At 36.7% G+C, this 26,705-nt stretch overlaps 1 protein-coding gene across 1 annotated transcript in view; it reads left to right on the plus strand.

Annotated features, from left to right (window-relative positions):
* CEP85L (centrosomal protein 85L) overlaps positions 1-26,705 on the plus strand; it is a 151,760-nt gene that overhangs the window by 99,216 nt on the left and 25,839 nt on the right. The window contains exons 6-8 of the mRNA XM_082855459.1: positions 17,049-17,228; positions 23,783-23,935; positions 26,151-26,305. Of these exons, the coding sequence (XP_082711585.1) occupies positions 17,049-17,228; positions 23,783-23,935; positions 26,151-26,305 (488 nt within the window). The remainder of the gene's footprint in view (positions 1-17,048; positions 17,229-23,782; positions 23,936-26,150; positions 26,306-26,705) is intronic.

The raw sequence follows: 26,705 nt of genomic DNA on the forward strand, positions 1-26,705 counted from the left end.
GGATATCCAGTTTTCCCAGCATCATTTGTTGAAAAGACAATCTTTTCCCCATTGAATTGTCTTGGTACCTTGTCAAAAGTCATTTGACCATATATGTGAGGGTTTATTTCTGTGTTCTCTATTCTGTTCCATCGGTCTATATATGTCTCTCCTTATGCCAAAACCACACTGTTTTGATTACTGTAGCTTTGTAGAAAGTTTTGCAATCACAGAGTGTAAGTCCTCCTCTGTCCCCCTTTTTCAAGATTGTTTTGGTTATTTGTAGTCCCTTGAGATTCTATATGAATTTTAGGGTGGGTTTTTCTATTTATGCAAAAAATATGTTATTGGGATTTTGATAGGGATTGCATTTGAAACTATAGATCACTTTGAGTAGTATTGACATCTTAACAATATAAGTTTTTCAGTCCATGAGCATGGGCTATATTTCCATTTAGTTGTGTCATCTTCAGTTTCTTTCAGCAGTGTTTTTTAGTTTTCATTGTACAATTCTTTTATTTCTTTGGCTAAATTACATCTTAAGTATTTTATTATTCTTGATACTATTGTAGATGGAATTGTTTTCATAATTTCCTCTTCAAATCCTTTATTATTAGTGTGTATAGAGATGCAATTAAATTTTCTGTATTAACTTTGTATTCTGATACTTTGCTGAATCCATTCTTTTTTTTTTTTTTTAATTTCTCCAGCTCAAACCCAGGAGGGTGGAGATACATTTTTTTTTTTTTAATATTTATTTGGTTGCACTGGGTCTTAGTTGCGGCAGGCGGGCTCCTTAGTTGTGCCATGTAAACTCTTAGTTGCAGCATGCACGTGGGATCTAGTTCCCTGACCAGGGATCAAACCCAGGGTGCCTGCATTGGGAGCATGGAGTCTTATCCACTGCGCCACCAGGGAAGTCCCTGAATCCATTCTTTATTGCTAAAGAATGTGTATGATCATATCATCTGTGAACAGTGATAATTTTACATCTTCCTTTTCAATTTGGATGCCTTTAATTTCTTTTTCTTGCCTAATTGCTCCAGCTAGAACTTCCAGTACTCTGTTAAGTAGAAGTGTTGTAAGTGGGAATCCTTTTTCCTGATCTTAGAGGAGATGCTCTCAGTCTTTCACCACTGAGTATGATGTTTCCTGTGGGTTTTTTCTGTATAGCTTTTATTATGTTGAGTAGTTTTCTTCTTTTCCTAGCTTTTTGTGTGTTTTTATCATAAAAGGGTGTCACATTTTACTACATGCTCTTTTCAGCCTCAGTTGAGATGACTGTTTTTCTTTTTTTGCTGTTTTTTGTGCTGTATAATAGCATTGGTTGATTTTTTTTTTTTTTTTTTTTTTTTGCGGTACGTGGGCCTCTCACTGCCGCGGCCTCTCCTGTTGCAGAGCACAGGCTCCGGACGTGCAGGCTCAGTGGCCATGGCCCACGGGTGCAGCCGCTCCGCGGCATGTGGGATCCTCCCGGACCGGGGCATGAACCCGTGTCCCCTGCATCAGCAGGCGGACCCTCAACCACTGTGCCACCAGGGAAGCCCGCATTGATTGATTTTTGAATGTTAAACCAGCCTTACATTCCAGGAATAAATCCCACTTAGTCATGGAGTATAATCCTTTTTATATACTGCTAAATTCAGTTTGCTAATATTTTCTTGAAGATTTTTATATCAGTGTTCAAAAGGGTTGTTGGTCTGTAGTTTTCGTGTAGTGTCTTCATCTGGCTTTGGTATCAGCATAATGCTGACCTCAGAATGGGTTAACAAGTGTTCCATCCTCTTCCAGTTTTTAGAAAAGTTTGAGAAAGATATATATTAGTTCTTCTTTAAATGTTTGGTAGAATTTGCCAGTGAAGCCATCAGGTTCAGGGCTAGGGCTTTTGTTTGTTTGGAGATTTTTGATTACTGATTCAATCTCCTTACTAGTTGTAGGTCTACTCAGATTTTCTACTTCTTCATGATTTAGTGTTAGTAGGTTTTGCTTCTAGGAATTCGCCATTTCATCTAGTTTTTCCGTGGGCTTCCCTGGTGGCGCAGTGGTTGAGAGTCTGCCTGCTGATGCAGGGGACACGGGTTCGTGCCCCGGTCCGGGAAGATCCCACATGCCGCGGAGTGGCTGGGCCCGTGAGCCATGGCCGTTGAGCCTGCGTGTCCGGAGACTGTGCTCCACAACGGGAGAGGCCACAACAGTGAGAGGCCCACATACCGAAAAAAAAAAAAAAGGTTTGTTAATTTTGTTTTTTTCAAAGAACCAACTTTTGGTTTCATTTATTTTCTCTATTATTTTTCTATTCTTTATTTCATTTATCTCTGCTCTGATCTTTATTTTCTTCCTTCTGATAGCTTTGGATTTAGTTTGTTCTTCTTTTTCCAGTTCCTTATGTTGTAAAGTTATGTTGTTGATTTGAGATCTTTTTCTTGTTTTCTCCATATGGATTTAATATGTATTTCTCCTAAGACTGATGTTGAACTTCTTTTTATATATTTAAGACCCATTCATGTTTCTTTTTCTGTGAATTGTTTTTTCGTATTTTTTGCTTATTTTTTCTGTATTGGTTTTTTTGCTTATGGATTTTATGAACCCTTTAATGGAAAAAAGTTAATTTCTTTTACATATAATTTGATTTGATAATGTATTTTCTGAATTGTCATAATATTTTCATTCTATTTATATCATTTTCTCATTCTTTTCCTTTATCTATTTTTTTCTACCATGAAGTCTCTCTAATTCTGATGAGTATTTTATAAATAAACCATTTTGGAAATGAACCCATTTAACAAACAATTATTAAACATCCACTGTGCTAAATTCTGAGGTCACAAAAGTGAAAAATAGTTCCTGCCTTCATGAATCTCAAACTATAAAGGGAGAGACCATATAGGTAAACACATTTACCCAGTCCTTTAACATTTATTATGATTCCTATAGATTAGGCATTGTCTAGGTGCTAGGAATAGAAATGTGAATGAGATTGGTTTTGTCCTTGAGAGTACAGTCTAATGGGAACACAGACATAGGGTCTATGACGCCTCATAACAAAATTTATGTGGCCGGAAGGACTACTTTCTCAAATTATTACTGTTTTTAAGAATTGTCCTTAATATTTGTTTTTATATATTTCTATGTAAACTTTATAATTGGCTTGTTTATTTACAAAAAGAAGAAAATCTATTGGCAAGTTACTTAATGGTGGTATGTACTTCTGTTTGGTCACTTTCATTAACATCTTTATTCCTAGAATTAAAAAAAATCAATTTAAGTGGAATTCTTTCTGCCATTATATTTTCAAACTTGTAGTTTTATTAAAGGCATTGTTATATTAAAATCGGGACATATTAAAGACCAAATAACTATCAGACTTCTTTGAGGCAGAGGCACTTAACAGAGATTCCAGCTTGTTTATCATACTTCAGTTACTAGTGTATCAAATACCTTGTTATTATGTGGCTTCATCTTCAAGTTCCATCACATGATAGCAAGGCTCTGTCATACTGAGATTAATAGTGTACAGTTATTCGAAAGTGGTATTTCTATACTACTTAAGTAGTATAAGTTGCTTTGATAAGGGTATTTTAATAGAACCATGCAGTTTCTCCTGATAACTTTATTATTCTGAATAAAGGTTTTACTTGAATTATACAATTATTATTATATTACCAAAAGCGTTTAAAACTTATATTATTTGCAAGCTGAAGAAAATGTTTTTTGACACAGCATCAGGCCAGAAGAGGGCTCTCTAAGTCAGTCCGCAAGGACAGATAGAAATATCTGGAAAGGTAAGGAAAATGGGCTGCTAAAAATATTAGAAGAATTTTAAATTATGTGGGGAATTAAAATATTGTTGAGAAATTCATTTTAAAAGAAAAGTACAATTAATAAAAGGAAATACAAGGAAAACACTAAGTACTAAATGATATGATAAATATATAAGATAAACATTTTTCCAGGAGATTGATACAGAGAGTGGATAAAACAGCAAAAGTTTAGGAGAAACAACTAATAAGATAATAAAATTTTCTTTAGTGAAGGAATTATTTTGGCATGTGAATAGTGTTATTTTTCTTCACTTTTTCATTGAACAGATTTGATATGTAATATGGTGTAAGTTTAAGGTGTGTGGCGTGTTACTTTGTTACATTTGTATGTAATATGATTGCTATTGTAGTGGTATTTATCACATTACATAACATAAATAGTACGATATAATTGTCTGTATTCATTACACTGTGCGTTAGGTTTTTATGGCATATTTACTACTTGTTAAAGTTTTACCCTTAAACACCATCACTCTTATCCCCTGTGGGAGCTCCCCACCGCCCATCCCTGGTAAGGAGGTACTCTTATGTTTTTTACAGGTTTAACTTTTTTAGATTCCACATATAAATGGTATCATACAATACTTGCCTTTCTCTGATTTATCTCACTTAGAATAATGTGCTCAAGGTCTACCCATGTTGTCTCAAATGGAAGATATCCTCCTTTCTCGTGGCTGAGTAATATTCCATTGTGTGTTACATCTTTTGTCGATTCATCTGTTGATGGGCATTGGGCTGTTTCCATACCTTGGCTGTTGTGAATAATGCTGCATTAACCATGGGGGGGGATGCATGTATCTTGTAGAAATCCTGTTTTCATTTCCTTTGGGTATATGCCCAGAGATGGAATTGCTGGATCACATGGTAGATTTGTCCTTTATTTTTTTGAGGAGCCTTCGTATTGTTTTGTGTAGTGGCCACGCCAATTTACATTCCCACCAACCAAGTTTGGTTTTGTTTTTTTTTTAAACATCTTTATTGGAGTATAATTGCTTTACAGTGGTGTGTTAGTTTCTGCTTTACAACAAAGTGAATCAGTTATACATATACATATGTTCCCATATCTCTTCCCTCTTGCGTCTCCCTGCCTCCCACCCTCCCTATCCCACCCCTCTAGGTGGTCACAAACCACCTAGGTGATCTCCCTGTGCCATGCGGCTGCTTCCCACTAGCTGTCCACCCTACGTTTGGTACTGTATATATGTCCATGCCACTCTCTCACTTTGACACAACTTACCCTTCCCCCTCCCCATATCCTCAAGTCCATGCTCTAGTAGGTCTGTGTCTTTATTCCCGTCCTACCCCTAGGCTCTTCATGACATTTTTTTTTTCTTAGATTCCATATATATGTGTTAACATACAGTATTTGTTTTTCTCCTTCTGACTTACTTCACTCTGTATGACAGACTCCAGGTCCATCTACCTCACTATGAATAACTCAATTTCATTTCTTTTTATTGCTGAGTAATATTCCATTGTATATATGTGCCACATCTTCTTTATCCATTCATCTGTTGATGACAATTAGGTTCATTCATGTCCTGGCTATTGTAAATAGAGCTGCAACGAACATATTGGTACATGACTCTTTGTGAATTATGGTTTTCTCAGGGTATGTGCCCAGTAGTGGGATTGCTGGGTCATATGGTAGTTCTATTTGTAGTTTTGTAAGGAACCTCCATACTGTTCTCCATAGTGGCTGTATCAATTTACATTCCCATCAACAGTGCAAGAGTGTTCCCTTTTCTCCACACCCTCTCCAGCATTTATTGTTTCTAGATTTTTTGATGATGGCCATTCTGACCAGTGTGAGGTGATATCTCATTTCATTGTAGTTTTGATTTGCATTTCTCTAATGATTAATGACGTTGAGCATTCTTTCATGTGTTTGTTGGCAATCTGTATATGTTCTTTGGAGAAATGTCTATGTAGGTCTTCTGCCCATTTTTGGATTGGGTTGTTTGTTTTTTGTTATTGAGCTGCATGAGCTGCTTGTAAATTTTGGAGATTAATCCTTTGTCAGTTGCTTCATTTGCAAATATTTTCTCCCATTGTGGGGGTTGTCTTTTGGTCTTGTTTATGGTTTCCTTTACTGTGCAAAAGCTTTAAAGTTTCATTAGGTCCCATTTGTTTATTTTTGTTTTTATTTCCATTACTCTAGGAGGTGGGTCAAAAATGATCTTGCTGTGATTTATGTCACAGTGTTCTGCCTATGTTTTCCTCTAGAAGTTTTATAGTGTCTGGCCTTACATTTAGGTCTTTAATCCATTTTGAGTTTATTTTTGTGTATGGTGTTAGGGAGTGTTCTAATTTCATACTTTTACATATACCTGTCCGGTTTTCCCAGCACCAGTTATTGAAGAGGTTGTCTTTTCTCCACTGTTTATTCTTGCCTCCTTTATCAAAGATAAGGTGACCATCTGTGCGTGGGTTAATCTCTGGGCTTTCTATCCTGTTCCATTGATCTATAATTTCTGTCTTTCTGCCAGTACCATACTGTCTTGATTACTGTGGCTTTGTAGTATAGTCTGAAGTCAGGGAGCCTGATTCCTCCAGCTCCATTTTTCTTTCTCAAGATTGCTTTGGCTGTTCAGGGTCTTTTGTGTTTCCATACAAACTGTGAAGTTTTTGTTCTAGTTCTGTAAAAAATGCCAGTGGTAGTTTGATAGGGATTGCATTGAATCTGTAGATTGCTTTGGGTAGTAGAGTCATTTTCACAGTGTTGATTCTTCCAATCCAAGAACATGGTATATCTCTCCATCTATTTGTATCATCTTTAATTTCTTTCATCAGTGTCTTATAATTTTCTGCATACAGTTCTTTTGTCTCCTTAGGTAGGTTCATTCCTAGATATTTTATTCTTTTTGTTGCAGTGCTAAATGGGAGTGTTTTCTTAATTTCACTTTCAGATTTTTCACCATTAGTGTATAGGAATGCCAGAGATTTCTGTGCATTAATTTTGTATCCTGCTACTTTACCAAATTCATTGATTAGCTCTAGTAGTTTTCTGGTAGCATCTTTAGGATTCTCTACGTATAGTATCATGTCATCTGCAAACAGTGACAGCTTTACTTCTTCTTTTCCAATTTGGATTCCTTTTATATCTTTTTCTTCTCTGATTGCTGTGGCTAGAACTTCCAAAACTATGTTGAATAAGAGTGGTGAGAGTGGACAACCTTTTCTTGTTCCTGATCTTAGTGGAAATACTTTCAGTTTTTCAACATTGAGAATGGTATTGGCTATGGGTTTGTCATGTATGGCCTTTATTATGTTGAGGAAAGTTCCCTCTATGCCTACTTTCTTCAGGGTTTTTATCATAAATGGGCGTTGAATTTTGTCGAAAGCTTTCTCTGCCATCTATTGAGATGATTATATGGTTTTTCTCCTTCAATTTGTTAATGTGGTGTATCCCGTTGATTGATTTGCATATATTGAAGAATCCTTGCATTCCTGGAATAAACCCCACTTGATCATGGTGTGTGATCCTTTTAATGTGCTGTTGGATTCTGTTTGCTAGTATTTTGTTGAGGATTTTTGCATCTGTGTTCATCAGTGATATTGGCCTGTTGTTTTCTTTCTTTGTGACATCTTTGTCTGGTTTTGGTATCAGGGTGATGGTGGCCTCATAGAATGAGTTTGGGAGTGTTCCTCCCTCTGCTATATTTTGGAAGAGTTTGAGAAGGATAGGTGTTAGCTCTTCTCTCAGTGATTTGATAGAATTCGCCTGTGAAGCCATCTGGTCCTGGGCTTTTGTTGGAAGATTTTTTTTGCAGTACGCGGGCCTCTCACAGTTGTGGCCTCTCCAGCTGCGGAGCATAGGCTCCGGACGTGCAGGCCCAGCGGCCATGGCTCACGGGCCCAGCTGCTCCGCGGCATGTGAAATCTTCCCGGACTGGGGCACAAACCTGTGTCCCGTGCATCGGCAGGCGGACTCCCAACCACTGCGCCACCAGGGAAGCCCTATTGGAAGTTTTTAAATCACAGTTTCAATTTCAGTTCTTGTGATTGGTCTGTTCATATTTTCTATTTCTTCCTGGTTGAGTTTCGGCAGGTTGTGCATTTCTAAGAATTTGTCCATTTCTTCCAGGTTGTTCATTTTATTGGCATAGAGTTGCTTGTAGTAGTCTCTCATGATCTTTTGTATTTCTGCAGTGTCACTTGTTACTTCTCCTTTTCATTTCTAATTCTATTGATTTGAGTTTTCTCCCTGTTTTTCTTGATAAGTCTGGCTAATGGTTTATCAATTTTGTTTATCGTCTCAAAGAACCAACTTTTAGTTTTATTGATCTTTGCTATCGTTTCCTTCATTTCATTTTCGTTTATTTCTGATCTGATTTTTATGACTTTTTTCATTCTGCTAAATTTGGGGGGTTTTGTTCGTCTTTCTCTAATTGCTTTAGGTGCAAGGTTAGGTTGTTTGTTTGAAATGCTTCCTGTTTCTTAAGGTAGGATTGTATTGGTATAAACTTCCATCTTAGAACTGCTTTTGCTGCATCCCATAGGTTTTGGGTCATCGTGTCTCCATTGTCATTTGTTTCTAGGTATTTTTTGATTTCTTCTTTGATCTCTTCAGTGATCACTTCGTTATTAAGTAGTGTATTGTTTAGCTTCCATGTGTTTGTATTTTTTACAGATGTTTTCCCATAATTGATATCTAGTCTCATAGCGTTGTGGTCAGAAAAGATACTTGATACAATTTCAATTTTCTTAAATTTACCAAGGCTAGAATTGTGATCCAAGGTATGATCTATCTGGAAAATGTTCCATGAGCACTTGAGAAAAATGTGTATTCTGTTGTTTTTAGGTGGAGTGTCCTATAAATATCAATTAAGTCCATCTTGTTTAATGTATTATTTAAAGCTTGTTTTTCCTTATTTATTTTCATTTTGGATGATCTGTCCATTGGTGAAAGTGGGGTGTTAAAGTCCCCTACTATGAATGTGTTACTGTCGATTTCCCCTATTATGGCTGTTAGCATTTGTCTTATGTATTGAGTTGCTCCTATGTTTGGTGCATAAATATTTACAGTTGTTATATCTTCCTCTTGGATTGGTCCCTTGATCATTGTGTAGTGTCTTTCCTTGTCTCTTGTAACATTCTTTATTTTAATGTCTATTTTATATGATATGAGTATTGCTACTCCAGCTTTCTTTTGATTTCCATTTGCATGGAATATGTTTTTCCATCCCCTCACTCTCAGTCTGTATGTGTCCCTAGGTCTGAAATGGTTCTCTTGTAGACAGCATATATATGCTTGTTTTTGTATCCATTGTTTTTGTATCCATTCATCAAGCCTGTGTCTTTTGGTTGGAGCATTTAACCCATTCGCATTTAAGGTCATTATTGATATGTATGTTCCTATAACCATTTTCTTAATTATTTTGGGTTTGTTTTTGTAGGTCCTTTTCTTCTCTTGTGTTTCCCACTTAGAGAAGTTCCTTTAGCATTTGTTGTAGAGCTGGTTTGGTGGTGCTGAATTCTCTTAGCTTTTGCTTGTCTGTAAAGTTTTTAATTTCTCCATCGAGTCTGAATGAGATTCTTGCCGGCTAGAGTAATCTTGGTAGTAGGTTCTTCCGTTTCATCACTTTAAATATGTCACGGCACTCCCTTCTGGCTTGTAGAGTTTCTGCTGAGAAATCAGGTGTTAACCTTACGGGAGCTCTCTTGTATGTTATTTGTCATTTTTCCCTTGCTGCTCTCAATAATTTTTCTTTGTCTTTAATTTTTGCCAATATGATTACTATGTGCCTCGGCGTGTTTCTCTTTGGGTTTATCCTGTATGGGACTCACCGTGCTTCCTGGACTTAGGTGGCTATTTCCTTTCCCATGTTAGAGAAGTTTTTGACTATAATCTCTTCAGATATTTTCTCGGGTCCTTTCTCTCTCTCTTCTCCTTCTGGGACCCCTATAATGCAAATGTTGTTGTGTGTAATGTTGTCCCAGAGGTCTCTTAGGCTGTTTTCATTCTTTTTTCTGCATTCTGTTCCGCAGCAGTGAATTCCACCATTCTGTCTTCCAGGTCACTTATCCGTTCTTCTGCCTCAGTTATTCTGCTATTGATTCCTTCTAGTGTAGTTTTCATTTCAGTTATTGTATTGTTCATCTGTTTGTTTCTTCTTTAATTCTTCTAGGTCTTTGTTAAACATTTCTTGCATCTTCTTGATCTTTGCCTCCATTCTTTTTCCAAGGTCCTGGATCATCTTCCCTATCATTATTCTGAATTCTTTTTCTGGAACGTTGCCTATCTCCACTTCTTTAGTTGTTTTTTGGAGTTTTATCTTGTTCCTTCATCTGGGACATAGCCCTCTGCCTTTTCCTCTTGTCTGTCTTTCTGTGAATGTGGTTTTTGTTGCACAGGCTGCAGGCTTGTAGTTCTTCTTGCTTCTGCTGTCTGCCCTCTGGTGGATGAGGCTATCTAAGAGGCTTGTGCAAGTTTCCTGATAGGAGGGACTGGTGGTTGGTAGAGCTGCCTGTTGCTCTGGTGGGCAGAGCTAAGTAAAACTTTAATCCACTTGTGTGCTGATGGGTGGGGCTGGGTTCCCTCCCTGGTGGTGGTTTGGCCTGAGGCGACCCAACACTGGAGCCCTACTGGGCTCTTTGGTGGGACTAATGGCCGACTCTGGGAGGGCTAATGCCAAGGAGTACTTCCGAGACCCCCCCCCCCCCGCCTCTGCGGGAGACCCTCCAACATTAGCACATAGGTCTGGGTCAGTCTCCTATGGGGTCACTGCTCCTTCCCCTGGGTCCCGATGCGCACACTACTTTGTGTGTGCCCTCCAAGAGTGGAGTCTCTGTTTCCCCCAGTCTTGTCGAAGTCCTGTAATCAAATCCCGCTAGCCTTCAAAGTCTGATTCTCTAGTAATTCCTCCTTCCATTGCCGGACCCCCAGGTTGGGAAGCCTGACGTCAGGCTCAGAACCTTCACTCCAGTGGGCAGACTTCTGTGGTATAATGTTCTCCAGTTTGTGAGTCACCTACCCAGCAGTTGTGGGATTTGATTTTACTGTGATTGCGCCCCTCCTACCGTCTCATTGTGGCTTCTCCCTTGTCTTTGAATGTGGGCTATCTTTTTTGGTGAGTTCCAGTGTCCTCCTGTAGATGATTGTTCAGCAGTTAGTTGTGAGTCTGGTGCTCTCACAAGAGAGAGAGCACGTCCTTCTCCGCCATCTTGAACCAATCTCTAGTTCATTTTTGTGGAGGGTGTGAGGTCTGTGTCTAGAATATTTTTTTGTTTTTTTTTTTTGCATGTGGATGTTCAGTTGTTCTAGTATCATTTGTTGAAAAGACTGTTTTTGCTCCATTGTACTGCCTTTGTTCTTTTGTCATTAGATTGGTTGACTGTATTCGTGTGGATCTATTTCTGGGCTCTGCATTCTGTTCCATTGACCTCTTTGTTTGTTCTTTCCCCAATACCACACATTCTTGATTACTGTAGCTTTACTGTAAGTCTTGAAGTCAGGGTGTCAGCCCTCCATCTTGGTTGGTTCATCTCCTTAAGTATTATGTTGGCCATTTTGGAGCTTTTGTTTTTCCATATAAACTTTAGAATCAGCTTGTCACTATCCACAAAATAACTTGCTGGAATTTTTATTGAAATTGCATCGAATCTATAGATCAAGTTTGGAAGAACTTGACATCTTGACCATACTGAGTCTGTCCATGAACAGGGAATATCTCTTCATTTATTTTGTCCTTCTTTGATATCTTTGATCAGAGTTTTGTAGTATTCCTTGCATAGATCTTGTATATACACATTTTGTTAGATTTATACTATTATGTTTTTGAGGGTGCTAATGTAAATGGTAATGTTTTTAGTTTCAAATTACACTCGTTCATTGCTGTTATATAGGAAAGAAAGTGCCTGACTTTCATATATTTCACTCCACTCTCTTTTTGCTTGCATGGTTTCTGAGAAGTTGTATAAAGCTCTTATCTTTTCCTGTCTATAGGTAAGGTATTTTCTCCTCTGGTTTCTTTCACAATTTTTTTAATCTTTGATTTTCAAAAATTTAAATATGATATGCTTAAGTGTAGTTTGGAGGCATTTATTCTGCTTGGTGTTCTGTGAGCTTCCTGGATCTGAGGTGTGGTATGTGACCTTTTGGGGAAATTCTCAAATCATCTTGTTTAAAATATTGCTGTTTTCTTTCTCTCTTTTCCTTGTGGTGTTCCCATAAGATGTATATTACAAGTTTTGTAGTTATCTCACAACTCTTGGATATTCTCTTCTATTTTTTCCAATCTTTTTCCTCTTTGCTCTTAAGTTTTAGAAGTTTCTGCTGTCATATCCTCAAGCTCAGATTGGTTCCTGCTCCAGGTCCAGTCTACTGATAACCACATCAAAGACATTCTTCGTTTCTGTTTCAGTGTTTTTTGTTTCTAGAGTTTCTTTTATAGTCTTTCCGGCTCTGTTCTTATATTATCCATCTGTTCTTGAATGTTTTCTACTTCAGCAGTAAAGCCCTTAAGCATATTAATCATAGACATTTTTAAAAATGTCTGTCCTGATAATTCCAACATCTGTGACATATCTGACTCTAGTTCTGATGCTTGTTCAGTCTCTCCAGATGTACTGATAAAAGGAAGTGTGGTAAGTAGGCCTTTAGTAATGTCATGGTAGGGTGTGGGGCAGGGGAAGCATTCTCTGGCCCTCTGACTTAGTCTTTTCATGAGCCTGTGCTCCTGGACTGTGAACTTCACCAGTGCTTCTTAGTTTTTTCTTTCCCACCCTTAGGTAGGACAGGATGGCTAGAGGCAACTGAGTTGGATATTAACCCTTCCCCCATGTGGAAGGCTAGAGGGAGCTGGTTTGGGATTTTTTCCTTCTAGGTGTGTTAGTTCCCTTCTAGGTAGGTTAGTCTCTGGTAAAGTAGTTTCTCCTGAGGACAGGCCTTGTTAAGGAGAACATAGAGCTCTGGCATTTCAGAATGGTTTCTCTTCTCCTCCCTCTGCTGGAAGCACAAATGGATTCATTGTGAGGACCTGGTAGAGCTTCTAGGGGTATAATTCAAGAATATTGGGCGTCCCCTATGACTGGGTGCCCCTGGAGATTTTGACTCTCAGACCTTCACTTTGAGCCTCCAACAAATGCATCAATTACAGTTCTGGTTTTCCTACTTCAGCACTGGTTCCCATGGATAATTCTGTTCCAGTAAGTGTGATTTTCTTTATTTGCCTGTTTCTCCAATTTTGGGGGTTGCAGTTTGCCCGATAACCTCACTTCTCTGACAGATCTAAGAAGAGTTGTTGATTTTTCAGTTTGTTCAGCTTTTCACTTGTCGGTAAAACAGGTTGGCAATTTCTGAGCTCATTATATGCCTGACGGGAAATTGTAAATCTGTATTCACTTTTTTACAGTTTCCTAGCCTATCCTGGCCATTTTTCTGGGTTCTAGACCCATCTCTTTGCCTGATGTTCATATATATTTGTATCTTAATATTAAATTGATATTAACTGTCATCTTAATATCAATAGGCTCTAATTGTAATTAAGTACGTTTGCTTAAACCTGTTCTCCCACATGACCTACTTACCTCTGCTCAGAATATGATCTTCGCTGTTACTTAGAATTTCGAACCTTTAGTTATCTTTAACATTTCTTGTCCATTCACACCTTAAAAAATAAGTTTCTCTAAATCCTCTCATTTCTGCTTCCAGAGTTTCTTCCTTCTGTTCTCAGTATTCTTGTTCAGCTCCTTGGTTTTTTCAGCTAAATAGGTTAGGATAATTTCTTAAAGTGATATATTCATATCCATTCACCATATCCTTTAATTCATCTTGTTCATTACTTCCAATTGTTATAGTTCTCTCTTGTCCTTTTTCTTCTTTTCTTTTCCCTTTAATCTAAAGTTACTAAGAGTTTACACTATGGTAGTTTACACTATGGTAAGTGCTAAGGAATACAGAGATTTACAAAACAGAGTTCACAGACTTCTTAAACATGTTACTTTCTTGTTCTAGAACCATCACCGGATTCCCATTTCCTATGCATTAAGGTTGAATTCTGAACCTTGTGATTCTAAAGTATGGTCTCACGTAGATGTTTTAATTTTCTCTTATATTCCCCCCTCTTGTAACCTAAACTTTATGGGTACTCTGTGCATATATTCCGTCTTTTACCTTTTTAAAATGTTCTTTCTGGAATGCTTTTCTTCCTTTCTCTGTTCCTGCCAGAATCCTCCTTATTTTCAAAGTCTGTTCCAAAAGCCACCTTTCCAGTAAAGCCTTTTCCCTCATTCTCCCCGTGCCCTTTTCATTTATCCTCCCACCTTCCAACACTTTGTACTGAAGATGGCTTTTCTTTGGCTGCCATACTATATTGTATCCTGTATATAATTATCTAAGGGTTTCTCTTATGCTTCTGATTAGAATTTGAGTTTGTAAAGGGCAGTGCCTGTGTCGGTTATCTTTGAAATAAGATGCACATGATGAATGCTGTTTATATAATCAAAATTTTTTTCCTTCCAGTTTTATGGAGATATAATTGACATACAGCACTGTATAAATTTAAGGTGTATAGCATAATGATTTGACCTTCATGCATCATGAAATGATTACCACAGTAAGTTTAGTGAACATCCACCATCTCATACAAATACAGAATAAAAGAAAAAGAAAAAAACGTATTTTTTCCTTGTGATGAGAATTCTTAGGATTCACTTTCTTAACAACTTTCATATATAACATACAGCAGTGTTAATTATGTTTATCATGTTGTCCGTTACATTCCTAGTACTGGAGGTTTGTACCTTTTGACCCCCTTCATCCACTTCCCCTTCCCCCACCCCTGCCTCTGGTAACCACAGATCTGATCTCTTTTTTTCTATGAGTTTGTTTGTTTTTGAAGTGTAATTGACCTACAATATTATGTTAGTTCCTGGTGCACAACATATTGATTCAGTATTTCTATACATGACAGAATGACCACCACACTAAGTCTCGTTACCTCCTGTCACCATACAAAGATATTCCAGTATTATTGACCATGTTCCCCACACTGCACATTTCATACCTGTGACTCATTGATTTTGTAACTAGAAGTTTGTACCTCTTCATCTCCCTCATCTCTGTATCTATGACTATTTCTGTTTTGTTATGTTTGTTCATTTGTTTTGTTTTTTAAATTCCGTGTATAAGCAAAATCATATGGTATTTGTCTTTCTCTGTCTGACTTAACTTCACTTAGCATAATAATACCCTCTAGGTCCATCCATATTGTCGCAAATAGCAAGATTTCATCTTATATTATAGCTGAGTAATATTCTGTTGGAAGGATAGATAGACAGATAGATACAGATATCACCTCTTCTTTATACATTCATCTATCCATAGGCACTGAGGTTGCTTCCATAGCTTGGCTGTTGTTCACTGCTGCAGTGAACATAGGGTTGCATATATCTTTTCAAATTAAGTGTTTTTGTTTTCTTCAGATAAATACCCAGGAGTGGAATTGCTTGATCATATAATAGTTCTATTTCTAATTTTTTGAGAAATTGACCTACTGTTTTCTATAGCGGCTGCACCAGTTTGCATTCCCACTAACAGCGCACGAGGGTTCTTTTTCTCTGCATCCTGGCCAACACTTTATTGTTATTTGTTGTCTTTCTGATGATAGCCATTCTGACAGGTGTGAGGTTGTATCTCACTGTGGTTTTGATTTGCATTTCCCCTACGATTAGTGATGTTGAGCATCTTTTCATGTGCCTGTTGGCCATCTGTATGTCTTCTTTGAAAAAATGTTTTTTCAGGTCCTCTGTCCATTTTTTAATTTTTTTTGATGTTGAATTGTATGAGTCCTTCGTATATATTGGATATTAACCCCTTATCAGATAAATCATTTGCCATTATCGTCTCTCATTCAGTAGGTGGCCTTTTTGTTGTTGATAGTTTCCTTCATAGTGCAAAGGCGTTTTAGTTTGATTTAGTCCCATTTGTTTATTTTTGCTTTTGTTGTCCTTGCTGGGGAGACATAATCCCCCCAAAATTGCCAAAACTGATATCAAAGAGTGTACTGCCTGTGTTTTCTTCTAGGAGTTTTATGATTTCAGGTCTTACATTTTAAGTCTTTAATCCATTTTGAGTTTATTTTTTATATGGTGTGAGAAAGCATCCAGTTTGATTCTTTTGCATGTAGCTGTCCAGTGTTCCCAGCACCATGTATTGAAGAAGCTGTTTCTTCCCCTGTTGTATATTCTTGCCTCCTATGTCGTAGATTAAGTGACCATATAAGTATGGGTTCTTTTCTGGGCTCTCTATTCTGTGCCACTGATTTATGTGTCTGTTTTTGTGCCAGTACCATACCGTGTATATAATTTTTGAATTGCATCTCTACCTTTTGAAAAAGTATGAGTTCTTCAAGGCCTAGTTCAAGTTCACTTCTATAAAGCCATTCTATAGCTACTACACATACAGCTATCTTAGCACTTAGGCAGTTTTTGTTGTCTTTTTGTGTGTGACACTTTATTAAACTGGTGGGACCTTGTTTTATTAACTGTTGACTCCCCAGTACACAATGCCTAACATGTGCTTAGTAAATAGAAAAGTAATCTGTTTCTTTATTTTCACATTACTTTGTTGGTATCACATTCTTATCACATTCTAATTTGTTTGAGGAAATATTTGTATTTCCTGCCCTCCTCTTCCAGGTTGTAATGCTGCAGGGGGAAGGGGAGGGAAGAGATTTTGTCTGACTCTCCTTCAAAGCCTTGCTCATGAAAAGAATAATACATTTATTCATTAAGCAATTATTTTTTAACATTTATTTTGTGCCAGCCACTGCTCTATGAAATAGGGATATAAGAGCAACTAAGATGGACAGAAATTCCTGATTTCATGGACCTTAGTTTCTAGTTAGGGGAAACACTCTATTAATACTTACTGAGTTTAATATTAGCTAAGAAATGATCACCTGTGAGGAAATATTTCTTTAGTTTTTATTTATTTCCCCTGAGATTTCACTTCTTTATAATGTACTTTTTATACTCTGATACTTTTTAACCAAATAATAACTGCTTTTTAATAAGCTTCTGCTGTGTGCTAGGGACTTTACATAACTTGTTGATGGTAAGCAATTTGAATTGATCATGACACATAACTAGGAAGCAGGAGAGCTGGGATTTATGCCAAGGTCTGTCATTAAAGGCTATTTGTGCTCTTTGTACTGTAGGTACCTCATTTCTAATTTCTTTCCATTTATTCAAGACAGGTAAACGTTTAAAGTCTTACCTATGTTTTTTTTTCTTTCTGAATAGCCACAATATGACAATACTTCCCTCCAGACTCCATTTTCAGACCAGTCAACATCCCATTCCCAGCAAGAGGAGCTTGAGCAAAAGCTTGCATCTACTGAGAAAGAGGTTTTACAGCTCAATCAGTTTCTAAAGCAAAGGATAAGCCAATTTAGTGAAGAGAAGAAGAAACTGGAGGAAAAGGTAGGTATTTTTAATAAAGTTGAATTGGGTCAAGGGCATTCCTTCAACATATGATTTTTTTGTCATCTATTGTATGCCAGGTGTCATACCAGGTTTTATTTACATTGAAGTGATTAGTTTTACAGTAACTTTTGAGAAACCCTGTGCTATCTACAAAAATCCAGGCATTTTTTTTTTGAGAGATAAAAATACCACTGTGTACTATATTATGTCTTTCTAAGTAATAGTAAAGCTTTTTTTAAAGTTAGTTGTCTACACTGAGATGTGACACCAATAACTGTTCTCCTTTTCCATTTGGGGCCCTGTGTCTTTGTAATGTGGGATATGAAGGATTGGTGAATGAACTGAAAGTGGTCCTTCTTTCAGAAGCACATGACTTCACGTTATTTAAGCTGAAGCCCTTGATTCAGAATAAGTAGCTGAAAGCCAGATACCTCTATATACACAATACATCTGTCCATTTATTTGACCTTTCTGTCTTTATTACAGTATTTTCACAGACTTCATCTCATTCCATTCTAGTATCATTAAAGATCAAGTAAGATAAGGATACAAGCTAGCCCTGATTTATTGAAGAGGCATAGATCCTTAAGCTACTACTTAGTTGCATAATTGGTTTTAGATTTCTCTTGTTATACCCAGCTTATTATTCTATTAACTAACCTTCCCTTCAAGTGATCTTGAGGCGTCACCATGATTTCTGTAGGCAGGTTTGGAGCTATTAATTGAGAGCTCATTGACATTTTTGAGTCAGTACACACACACACACACACACACACACACACACACACACACGAGCTAAAATTTTTATCTTCCAAAAAACTGACAAATTTTACATGGTTTCTCTTTCTCAGCTATATGATGTATTTTATTGTGGCTAACTTGAAAGTACCTTGAAACAGGTACTGTTTCTTGTTTCTTTTGTGTATTTTTTGGGCTTTATCTAATACCACAATCTGGAGGGAGCTATGGAAATATCCATCGGTCATACATAAGTGGGAGGGATTAAAATGTTTTCTCACCTGAAACTTGTTAATTAAAAGATTGTGTGAAAATTGTGAAGATTCAGTGGAGGCAGTTTTTAAAATATATTTTTATGTTTTATCTAAATTTTTCTCATCTTTTATTATTTTTCATGTCTATTGCTTAATAAAATCAGTTTATATGTTACCTACCTATGAGACAGCTCCTAATTGGATGTCTTCAAAATACTTCAGACTTCTCATGTCTAAAATCAGTTCTTAATTTTGCCTTCTGACTGCCCTATTCTCAAACGACATAAAACAACATTTTCTTCAATGTTCATTGCTGTGTATTCAGTTACTCATGCTAGAAACTCTACTAAGTTAATCAAGCCTGTCTTCTAAATCTATACAAAACCTGTCCAACACTACCAGCCTAGTCCAGGTTCTTAGCTCTTGGCAAAGCTTTTGTAATGGCCTCTTCATTGGTGTCTCTGAATTCACCCTTGCCCTGTCTCCCTGTTCTCCTCAATCACTTTTGTTGTTGTTGTAATTCTATGTATTTTATTTATTATACTTTTAAAGATTGAAGCATAATTTGCATACAGTCAAGTGTGCAGATCTTGGGTGTTCAGTTTTTATGAATATTGCTAATAGTATACAGTCGACCCTTTAACAGAATGGCTTAACTGTGCAGGTCACTTATACATAGATTTTATTCAGTAGTAAATACTACACATGTGGTATAGTGGAGGAAAAAGCAGATACAGAGGGCCGACTGTAAGTTGTATACTGCATGGAGGGTCAGCAACCCAACGCCCTCGTTGTTCAAAGGTCAACTGTATACCCATATAACCACTATCTAAAATGAGATCATAAACATTTCAGTTATCCAAGAAGTTCCCTTGTGCTTCTTTCTAGTCAGTCTTCTTCCCTTCCCTGAAACACTGTTTTTTTTTAATAAATTTTATTTATTATTTATTTATTTTTGGCTGCATTGGGTTTTCATTGCTGCACGCGGGCTTTCTCTAGCTGCGGCGAATGGGGACTACTCTTCGTTGTGGTGGGCGGGCTTCTCATTGCAGTGGCTTCTCTTGTTGCGGAGCACGGGCTCTAGGCGCACGGGCTTCAGTAGTTGTGGCATGTGGGCTCAGTAGTCGTGGCTTGCGGGCTATAGAGCACAGGCTCAGTAGTTGTGGCACACAGGCTTAGTTGCTCTGCGGCATGTGGGATCTTCCCGGACCAGCACTCAAACCTGTGTCCCCTGCACTGGCAGATGGATTCCTAACCACTGCGCCACCAGGGAGGTCCCCGAAACACTTTTTTATCACTGTAGATTAGTTCTGAGTCTTCTTGGATTTTGTATAAATGGAGTCATACCATATATGTTCTTTTGTGTGTGTTTTCTTTCCCTTAATATCTTTGAGATTTATTTACGTTGTTGCACGTATCAGTAGTCTGTTCCTGTCTATCCTTGAGTTGCATTCCATTATATAGATCTCTCACAATGTATCTATTGTCCTGTTAGTGGATATTTGGATTGTTTGCAGTTTGGGAAAATTATGAATAAGGCTGCTGTGAACATTCTTGTACTAGACTTTATTTGGTATACATAAGTTTTCATTTCTCTTGGAGAAATTCCTAATAGTGGAATTTCTAGGTCATTTGGTTCACAGTGTAGATGTTTAACTTATAAGAAACTACCCCAGTCCTCCCAAGTGTGTGTACCATTTAACACTTCCACTACCAATGAGTGAGAGTTCCAGGTGCTCCACAGCCTTGCATATCCATTCTTAATAGTATGGAGGAATGAACCTTTTAAAATGAAGATCCAGTCATTTTTCTTACTTGGTTAAAACCCACTAATGCCATCTCATTGTCTTTAAAATAAGAATTTAATATTTTCTATGACCTGAAAGAGCCTGCCTAATTATATAGCCTTGGGCCCTACCAGTCTCCCTCTGGTACACTGTGTCTTGGTATAGTGTCTTACAGTTGTTAAGCGGGTCAGAACTTGTTTCTGGTATAGGTTCTTTACATAAGTGTCCTCTTTGCCTGATGAATACTTGGCTCTCTTTTCCTGCTCCCCAGTCACCTATTTATCAATATTTTATCAAGTCTCAACTTAGATATATTTTCCCTCCAACCGCTTCTTATACATGCTTAAAGCATTTTGTTCTCAGCACAAATTTGAATGTTGCTATGTTTTTTATATATCTCTGTAAGTTTTGTGAAGGCAGGGATGTATCTGAATGTGTCACTGTAGCATATGTAGCACCAGCCATGGTCCCTGGCATATTGAATGAATGAATGAACAAATGCTTTCAGGTGATTTTTGCCACAAAGGGAGAGAAGGGAATGAGATAACCCAAACAAAGGACTAGGGAAAGAATAATTAGAGATATCGAAGATGTCAGAATGGGTGCACGATGGACCAAATTCCTAAGGAGAAATAGGAGAATGTTGATAACAGATGCCAAGGTGGAAGAGTTCCTCTTGGAAAAGAAGAGAAATAGCCTCTCTGTGAAGTGAGACAATTAAGAATGGACGTGTCTATACCAGTGGACCTTGAGGAGTGGGGTTAGTATAGAGGGTAGACTTTGTGTCAGAGGACGTGGAGATGACCTGAGTTCTTGAAGGGAGTGTAGAAGCTAGGAAATTAGACTCATTGATAATGCATCAACTAAACAGCACCCTGGGCCCACATGAAATTAGATTGCATTGTTTTCCTTCTACATTTAGTCTCAGTAACCCTGATCAAGACTGATTCTAAGACAGAAAAACATTTAATGTGGTAAGAATACAAGGGAAGTTACTCTTTGTTGAACACTTCTTTTATGTGCCAAATAGTATGTTAATGTACATTAAATGCATTTTCTTATTCAATCCTAGTGTCACAGAAACCCTATGAGGTATATACTGTACCCCATTTTTTTAAAAATGAGGTTACTGAAATTTTGAGAAAAGTTAAGTAATTTGTCCAGTTGCATGTAGATAGAAGTTGTTGAAAAGCTAGAAGTAAAATTCAAGACAATTTAACTCTCCAGCTGATGCCTTGGTTCTAATAATAATTTATAAAAATTTTAGTGGAAAACATTTTCTCCCTAATCTATTTTGTTCTAATAATTGTATTTAAAATGAAGAAAAATAAATCTGTTTGTAAACCTCTTCTGAAATGGGGAATTGCCTTCTAGGAATGATCTCAGTATTGCATAATACCTCCTTGAAATTTTACTTAACTTTTTATAACTAGAATAGGAAAGATTTGTTAGTGGTGCCTCATTTACCTGTAGGTAATTACTGGAGTTCAGAATTCAGTAACCTCTGTTGATCTGCTAATCTGCAACAACATAAAACTTGGAAGTTAAAAAAAACAGAAAATAAAGAGCTTCTCATCAGTGAGCAGGGCTGGAAAAAATAAAAAAGAGCCAGTAATTATGTGTGATCAGCTTGTGGCCACAGATAACAGAGATGGTATCCAAGAGGAGAGTGTTGGCCGAGATTTGTGATCAAGAGCAGCAAGCTTGACATGATAGCAAAGAAGAGAATTGACCGAAGGAAAAGAAGACACCTAGGACACCTTTGCATAGAAGACAGCGCGACTAACTTATTCCAGTGGCTGCTGTTTGAGGACACAATTATGTCACTTAAACAATTATGTCACATTTAAGACACAAACAATTAAGTGTGAATTAGGGAGCATGTAGTAAAAATAGGCTGGTAGTTATGTTTGCTTCTGTAATTTACAGGGTCATGTGCTAAGGCAAGAGCAGGATTATATGGTCTTTCAGGTCACGGCTAGGGCCAACAGTCTGTGAGTTCTGATAGATCAAAAGTTAAATTGTCACACCAGCATACTTGATTTTAGTCCTAAGAAAGCCCAAATAAAAGGTTTTGTCTGTTTTACCGTTGTTGCTCCTTACCCAAGGACCTAAGTGAATCCTAACGTTATTGATGGAATGAGTAGATGAAATGCGATGTCATTTGTTTCTCCAATTGAAATTGGGGTTTTTTTTGCTTTTTTTTTTAACATCTTTATTGGAGTATAATTGCTTTACAATGGTGTGTTAGTTTCTGCTTTATAACAAAGTGAATCAGCTATACATATACATACATCCCCATATCTCTTCCCTCTTGCGTCTCCCTCCCTCCCACCCTCCCTATCCTACCCCTCTAAGTGGTCACAAAGCACTGAGCTGATCTCCCTGTGCTCTGCGGCTGCTTCCCACTAGCTATTGGTTTTACATTTGGTAGTGTATATTTGTTTTGTGTTTTGTTTTTCCAATTGAAATTGTTTTAATAAAAGTTTTTATACATTGGACCTGAAATAAGTTAGATAAGGCATGAAAGAAACTGGATTGTGGACAAGCATTAGCTTTAATAAAATTTGAAAGAGTAATCTATTATACTACTAATTACTCGTACTTATTTCCCTGGTGAATATGAGAAAAGGCTATAAAGATATTTTAGAACCCTGTAAGCTTCTGAAAGAATGTTAAATGTTTGGAAGACTGGTAAATTAAAGTAAATGTGAGTCTGGAGTTTACTTTTTAGGCAACTATTTGTATGTACATTGTTTTTAATTGATCTTGATTGTGAAAGAGCTTTAGAGATAGTATATCTACAAAATTTAAAGATCGTATGTTTTAGGTGGAAAGGTGAAAAAAAAATAGCACATAAAAGTCTGAGGTTCAACCTACAGAAATTGGGATTTACTAAAGATCATGAATTGTATGTATTCCATAGTAGGTGTTCAATTAGTGTATTTCATCAGTCCTAAGGTGACATTAATGGTAAGGCACATCTTTATTTTGTATAGTAAGAGAATATAGTACAAGTTCAGTTTGACACAATGCCTTAACAATAGTCTTGCTTGAGGTATGAATTAGTCTCACTAGTCCCATTATTTGTTCCTAAGTATTTGGTAATTTTGGTGAGTGCCTTGGCTTTGATTGCTTTGCTTTAGTGCATGATAAGCGATTCCTTTGTAAGTCTGTAAGTAACAAAACAGCTTTAATTACTTATAGATATCTTCCTTTCTTAATTCACGTAAAACATTGCATATAACTTTGCAATAAATAAGAAATTAAAGTCATCCTTCCAGAGATGAATACTTGCTTCACTGATTTCTCAGTTGTTCCCTGAAACTGTCTTTCTGGGTACCCAATAACATTTTTCAATGCCAAATTATAATGTAATATTTCAAAGGTATTTTAAATATGATTTAAACTCAACACACTTTCAACATGTACATAATACTGTTGAAATGACAAAGATATGAATAACCTTGACCAAATTTGCACATGTGCAGGCAATAAAAACTACATCATTACTGCTGCCTGACTGCAGTTTATATCATCAATTGTAAAATCAAATAAAAATTTCAAAACTCTTGATTTCAGTGATACAAGAATTTGAAAAAAATGTGAATCTTCGAATCTATGAAATAAGATAAATCATACTTAAGTTGGAAGTGGTGTTAACTATATCTGGAACGGTTGGTGAATTCAGTGATGCCTAAGATTAGAATGTTCGCTTTTATATTACTGTTTTTTGACAAAACCACTGAAGCTTCATAATCTTTTTCTTTAGCTTAAAACCAGAGATAGATACATCAGTAGCCTGAAAAAGAAGTGCCAGAAGGAATCTGAACAGAATAAAGAAAAGCAGAGAAGAATTGAGACCTTAGAAAAGTATCTGGCTGATCTTCCAACTCTTGATGATGTACAGAGTCAGAGTCTACAGGTAACATGAAATAAAATTCTGATCTTTAAATGAGAGGGAAACATATTCTTTTTTAAGTTGACTCTTTAGACGTTTCATTTTTATAATTTTTCATTCATTTTGTAAATTTTTATCATTTAAAATTTTAGTTGTATATTTGGCTAATTGTAAGTTAAATCTGTGTGCTTAATTGCTGTTTTTAGGATTAACTTTAATTATAAACTTTGTTCATCTGAGCATGAATAGATCTTTCTTGTTCTTAATTAATATGCGGTTTCCTTCCTAATGAACCTGTCTTAACTCTCTCACTTACTGTTCTACTCTAAAAGGTAGTTTCTAAACCAGTGACACCCCACCGCATGCACACACACTCATGCACCTCAGTTCTGACTTTTCCCAGTATTCTGTGGGATCCACCAAGGCTTAACAAGACCTTTTTTTGACCATCTTTCCAGATACTTGTTTTGTTTTCATCATTCTTCTTAATCTTTCTATAAATTCCTTCTTATACTTTAATCTATGACCTCCATTCACTCCTCTGACTTCTCTTCTGGCCATTTTCCTTTCTTAGCAGTACCTCATCCAAAGTCTTTCTACTAACTCTGCTGAGGCCTATCCTCTTGAAGCCTTATTTGTAAATCCATTAAACCTACTCTTCAGTCTTTTCTCAAAATCTTACTAATCATGGGACTTTCAGTTTTAGGACTCTTGACATTTGAGGTTAGGTAATTTTTTGTTGTGGGATTCTGTCCTGTGCATTAAAGGATGCTTAACAACATTTCTGGCCTCCACCTACTGGTTGCCAATAGTGCTGCTTCTTCCCTTCCCCCTAAACCAAAAATGTCAGCAGACTTTTCCAAATGTCTGCTGGGGTGAGTGGAGGGAGATCACTCCCAGTTGAGAATCATTGATCTAATCCATGGAGTATCATTATTCTGTAGACTCTAGACCTATAATACAATTTCTGTTTACATTAATTTATAAATTGTAAAACTAACAGAGGGTGATATCATGAAGGAACTAAAGAAGGACCCACAGGAGCTTGAGCAGGAACAGAGAGGACTATAGATTTTAAAACATGTGTTCATACCACAGTACACCCATTAGGATGGCTAATGTCTAAAAAACAGAAAGTAACAAGCATTGGCGATGATGTGGAGAAATTATAATCCCTCAGGCACTGTTGGTGGTAATGTAATATGGTGTAGCCACTATGGAAAACCATATGATGGTTCCTCAAAAATATTAAAAATAGAATTACCATATGCTCCACGAATTCCACCTCTGGGTATATGCTAAAAATAATTGAAAGCAGAGTCTCAAGCAGGTGTTTATTCACAATGCATGTTCATAACAGCATTATTTACAATAGCCAAACGGTACCTCAAGTGTCCATCAGTGGGTGAATGGATGAACAAACCGTGATGTATACACACAATATAGCCTTAAAAAGGAAGGACTTTCTGACACATGCTACAACATGGGTGAACCTGTGGACGTTTTGCTAAGTGAAATAAGCCAATCACAAAGATAAGTATTGGGATTGGCATATGTATAAGATGGGTAACTAATAAGAACCTGCTGTATAAAAAATTAAATAAAATAAAATTTTTAAAAAAATGAAAAAAAAAGAAAAAAAAATGATTACAGTAATTATTTTAGGAATTGAAAAGGAGACATTTAATTAAAAAAAAGAAAAAAGATAAATAGATTAAAGATAAAGAAAAATAGGTATGAGATACCTAAAGTAGTCAAATTCATAGAGACAGAAGGTCAAAGGGTGATTGCCAGGGGTTGAGGGGAGAGGTAGATGGACAGAGAGGTAGATGGGTAGAGAGTTTGTTTTGAAAGATGAAAAGAGTTCTGGTGATTAGTTTACAACAATGTGAATGTACTTAACTCTACTGAACTGTACACTTAAAAATGGTTAGGATGGTGAATCTTGTGTTAGGTATATTTTGTCACAATTAAAATTTTAAAAATATCCCCAAATTGAGATCATTCACTTTTCTCTGTCTTCTAGAAATTTCTGACCCTATTCTCCTCTTCTCCATAATCTCATTCTCTCAGCTCCCTTTACACAAAGGAAGAGGTAAAGTGTTAAGTGCTATCCATGAAATGAAGATAGTGTAATTTTAACCATAAGTCTATTAATTCTTGAGAACCCAGTATCAGTTTCTAGTAGGAACATATTTAATATTCTTTGTGTCATGAACTTTAAAAAATTTCTCTTTAGCTGCAAGTTCTAGAAGAAAAAAACAAGAATTTGCAAGAGACTTTGATGGAAATGGAAAAAAGGCTTGAAGAGTTCAAAAAACAGTGTCAAGAAAATGAGGCACAGCTAATATGCCAGAAAAAGAAAGAAAAGGAGTTGGTAACTACAGTTCAGAGGTAAGAAAACCTTCAGTAATTCTTTTATGTTGTTTTTAAGTTATTCCTTATTTGTCATAAAGCATTTCACTTAAAATATGTTAATTTATAATTAGTACTCTATTATTTCTCTTAAAGATGTATTATTGAGAACCAGAAGTATTATGTCATCGAAACAGGTTGTCTCAGTTGTGATTTAACAATGCGATGCAACATACTGACATCTTGGTTTTAGATAAGAGTAGGTTTTAGATGAGAATAGTTTTCTAAAAAAAAAGACATCAATTGAAAACTGGAAGCATTAACACAAACCCTTTATCTAATGGCTTTGTCAAAGAATAAGTAAAAATTCTAAGTAACAAAAAGAGGGGCAGCCGGACTGCACTCCTTAATGGGACATGTCAAAGTGAATTAATTGGCT

Source organism: Leucopleurus acutus, assembly GCF_964270905.1.
Source record: "Leucopleurus acutus genome assembly, chromosome: 15".
Taxonomy (NCBI): Eukaryota; Metazoa; Chordata; class Mammalia; order Artiodactyla; family Delphinidae; genus Leucopleurus; species Leucopleurus acutus.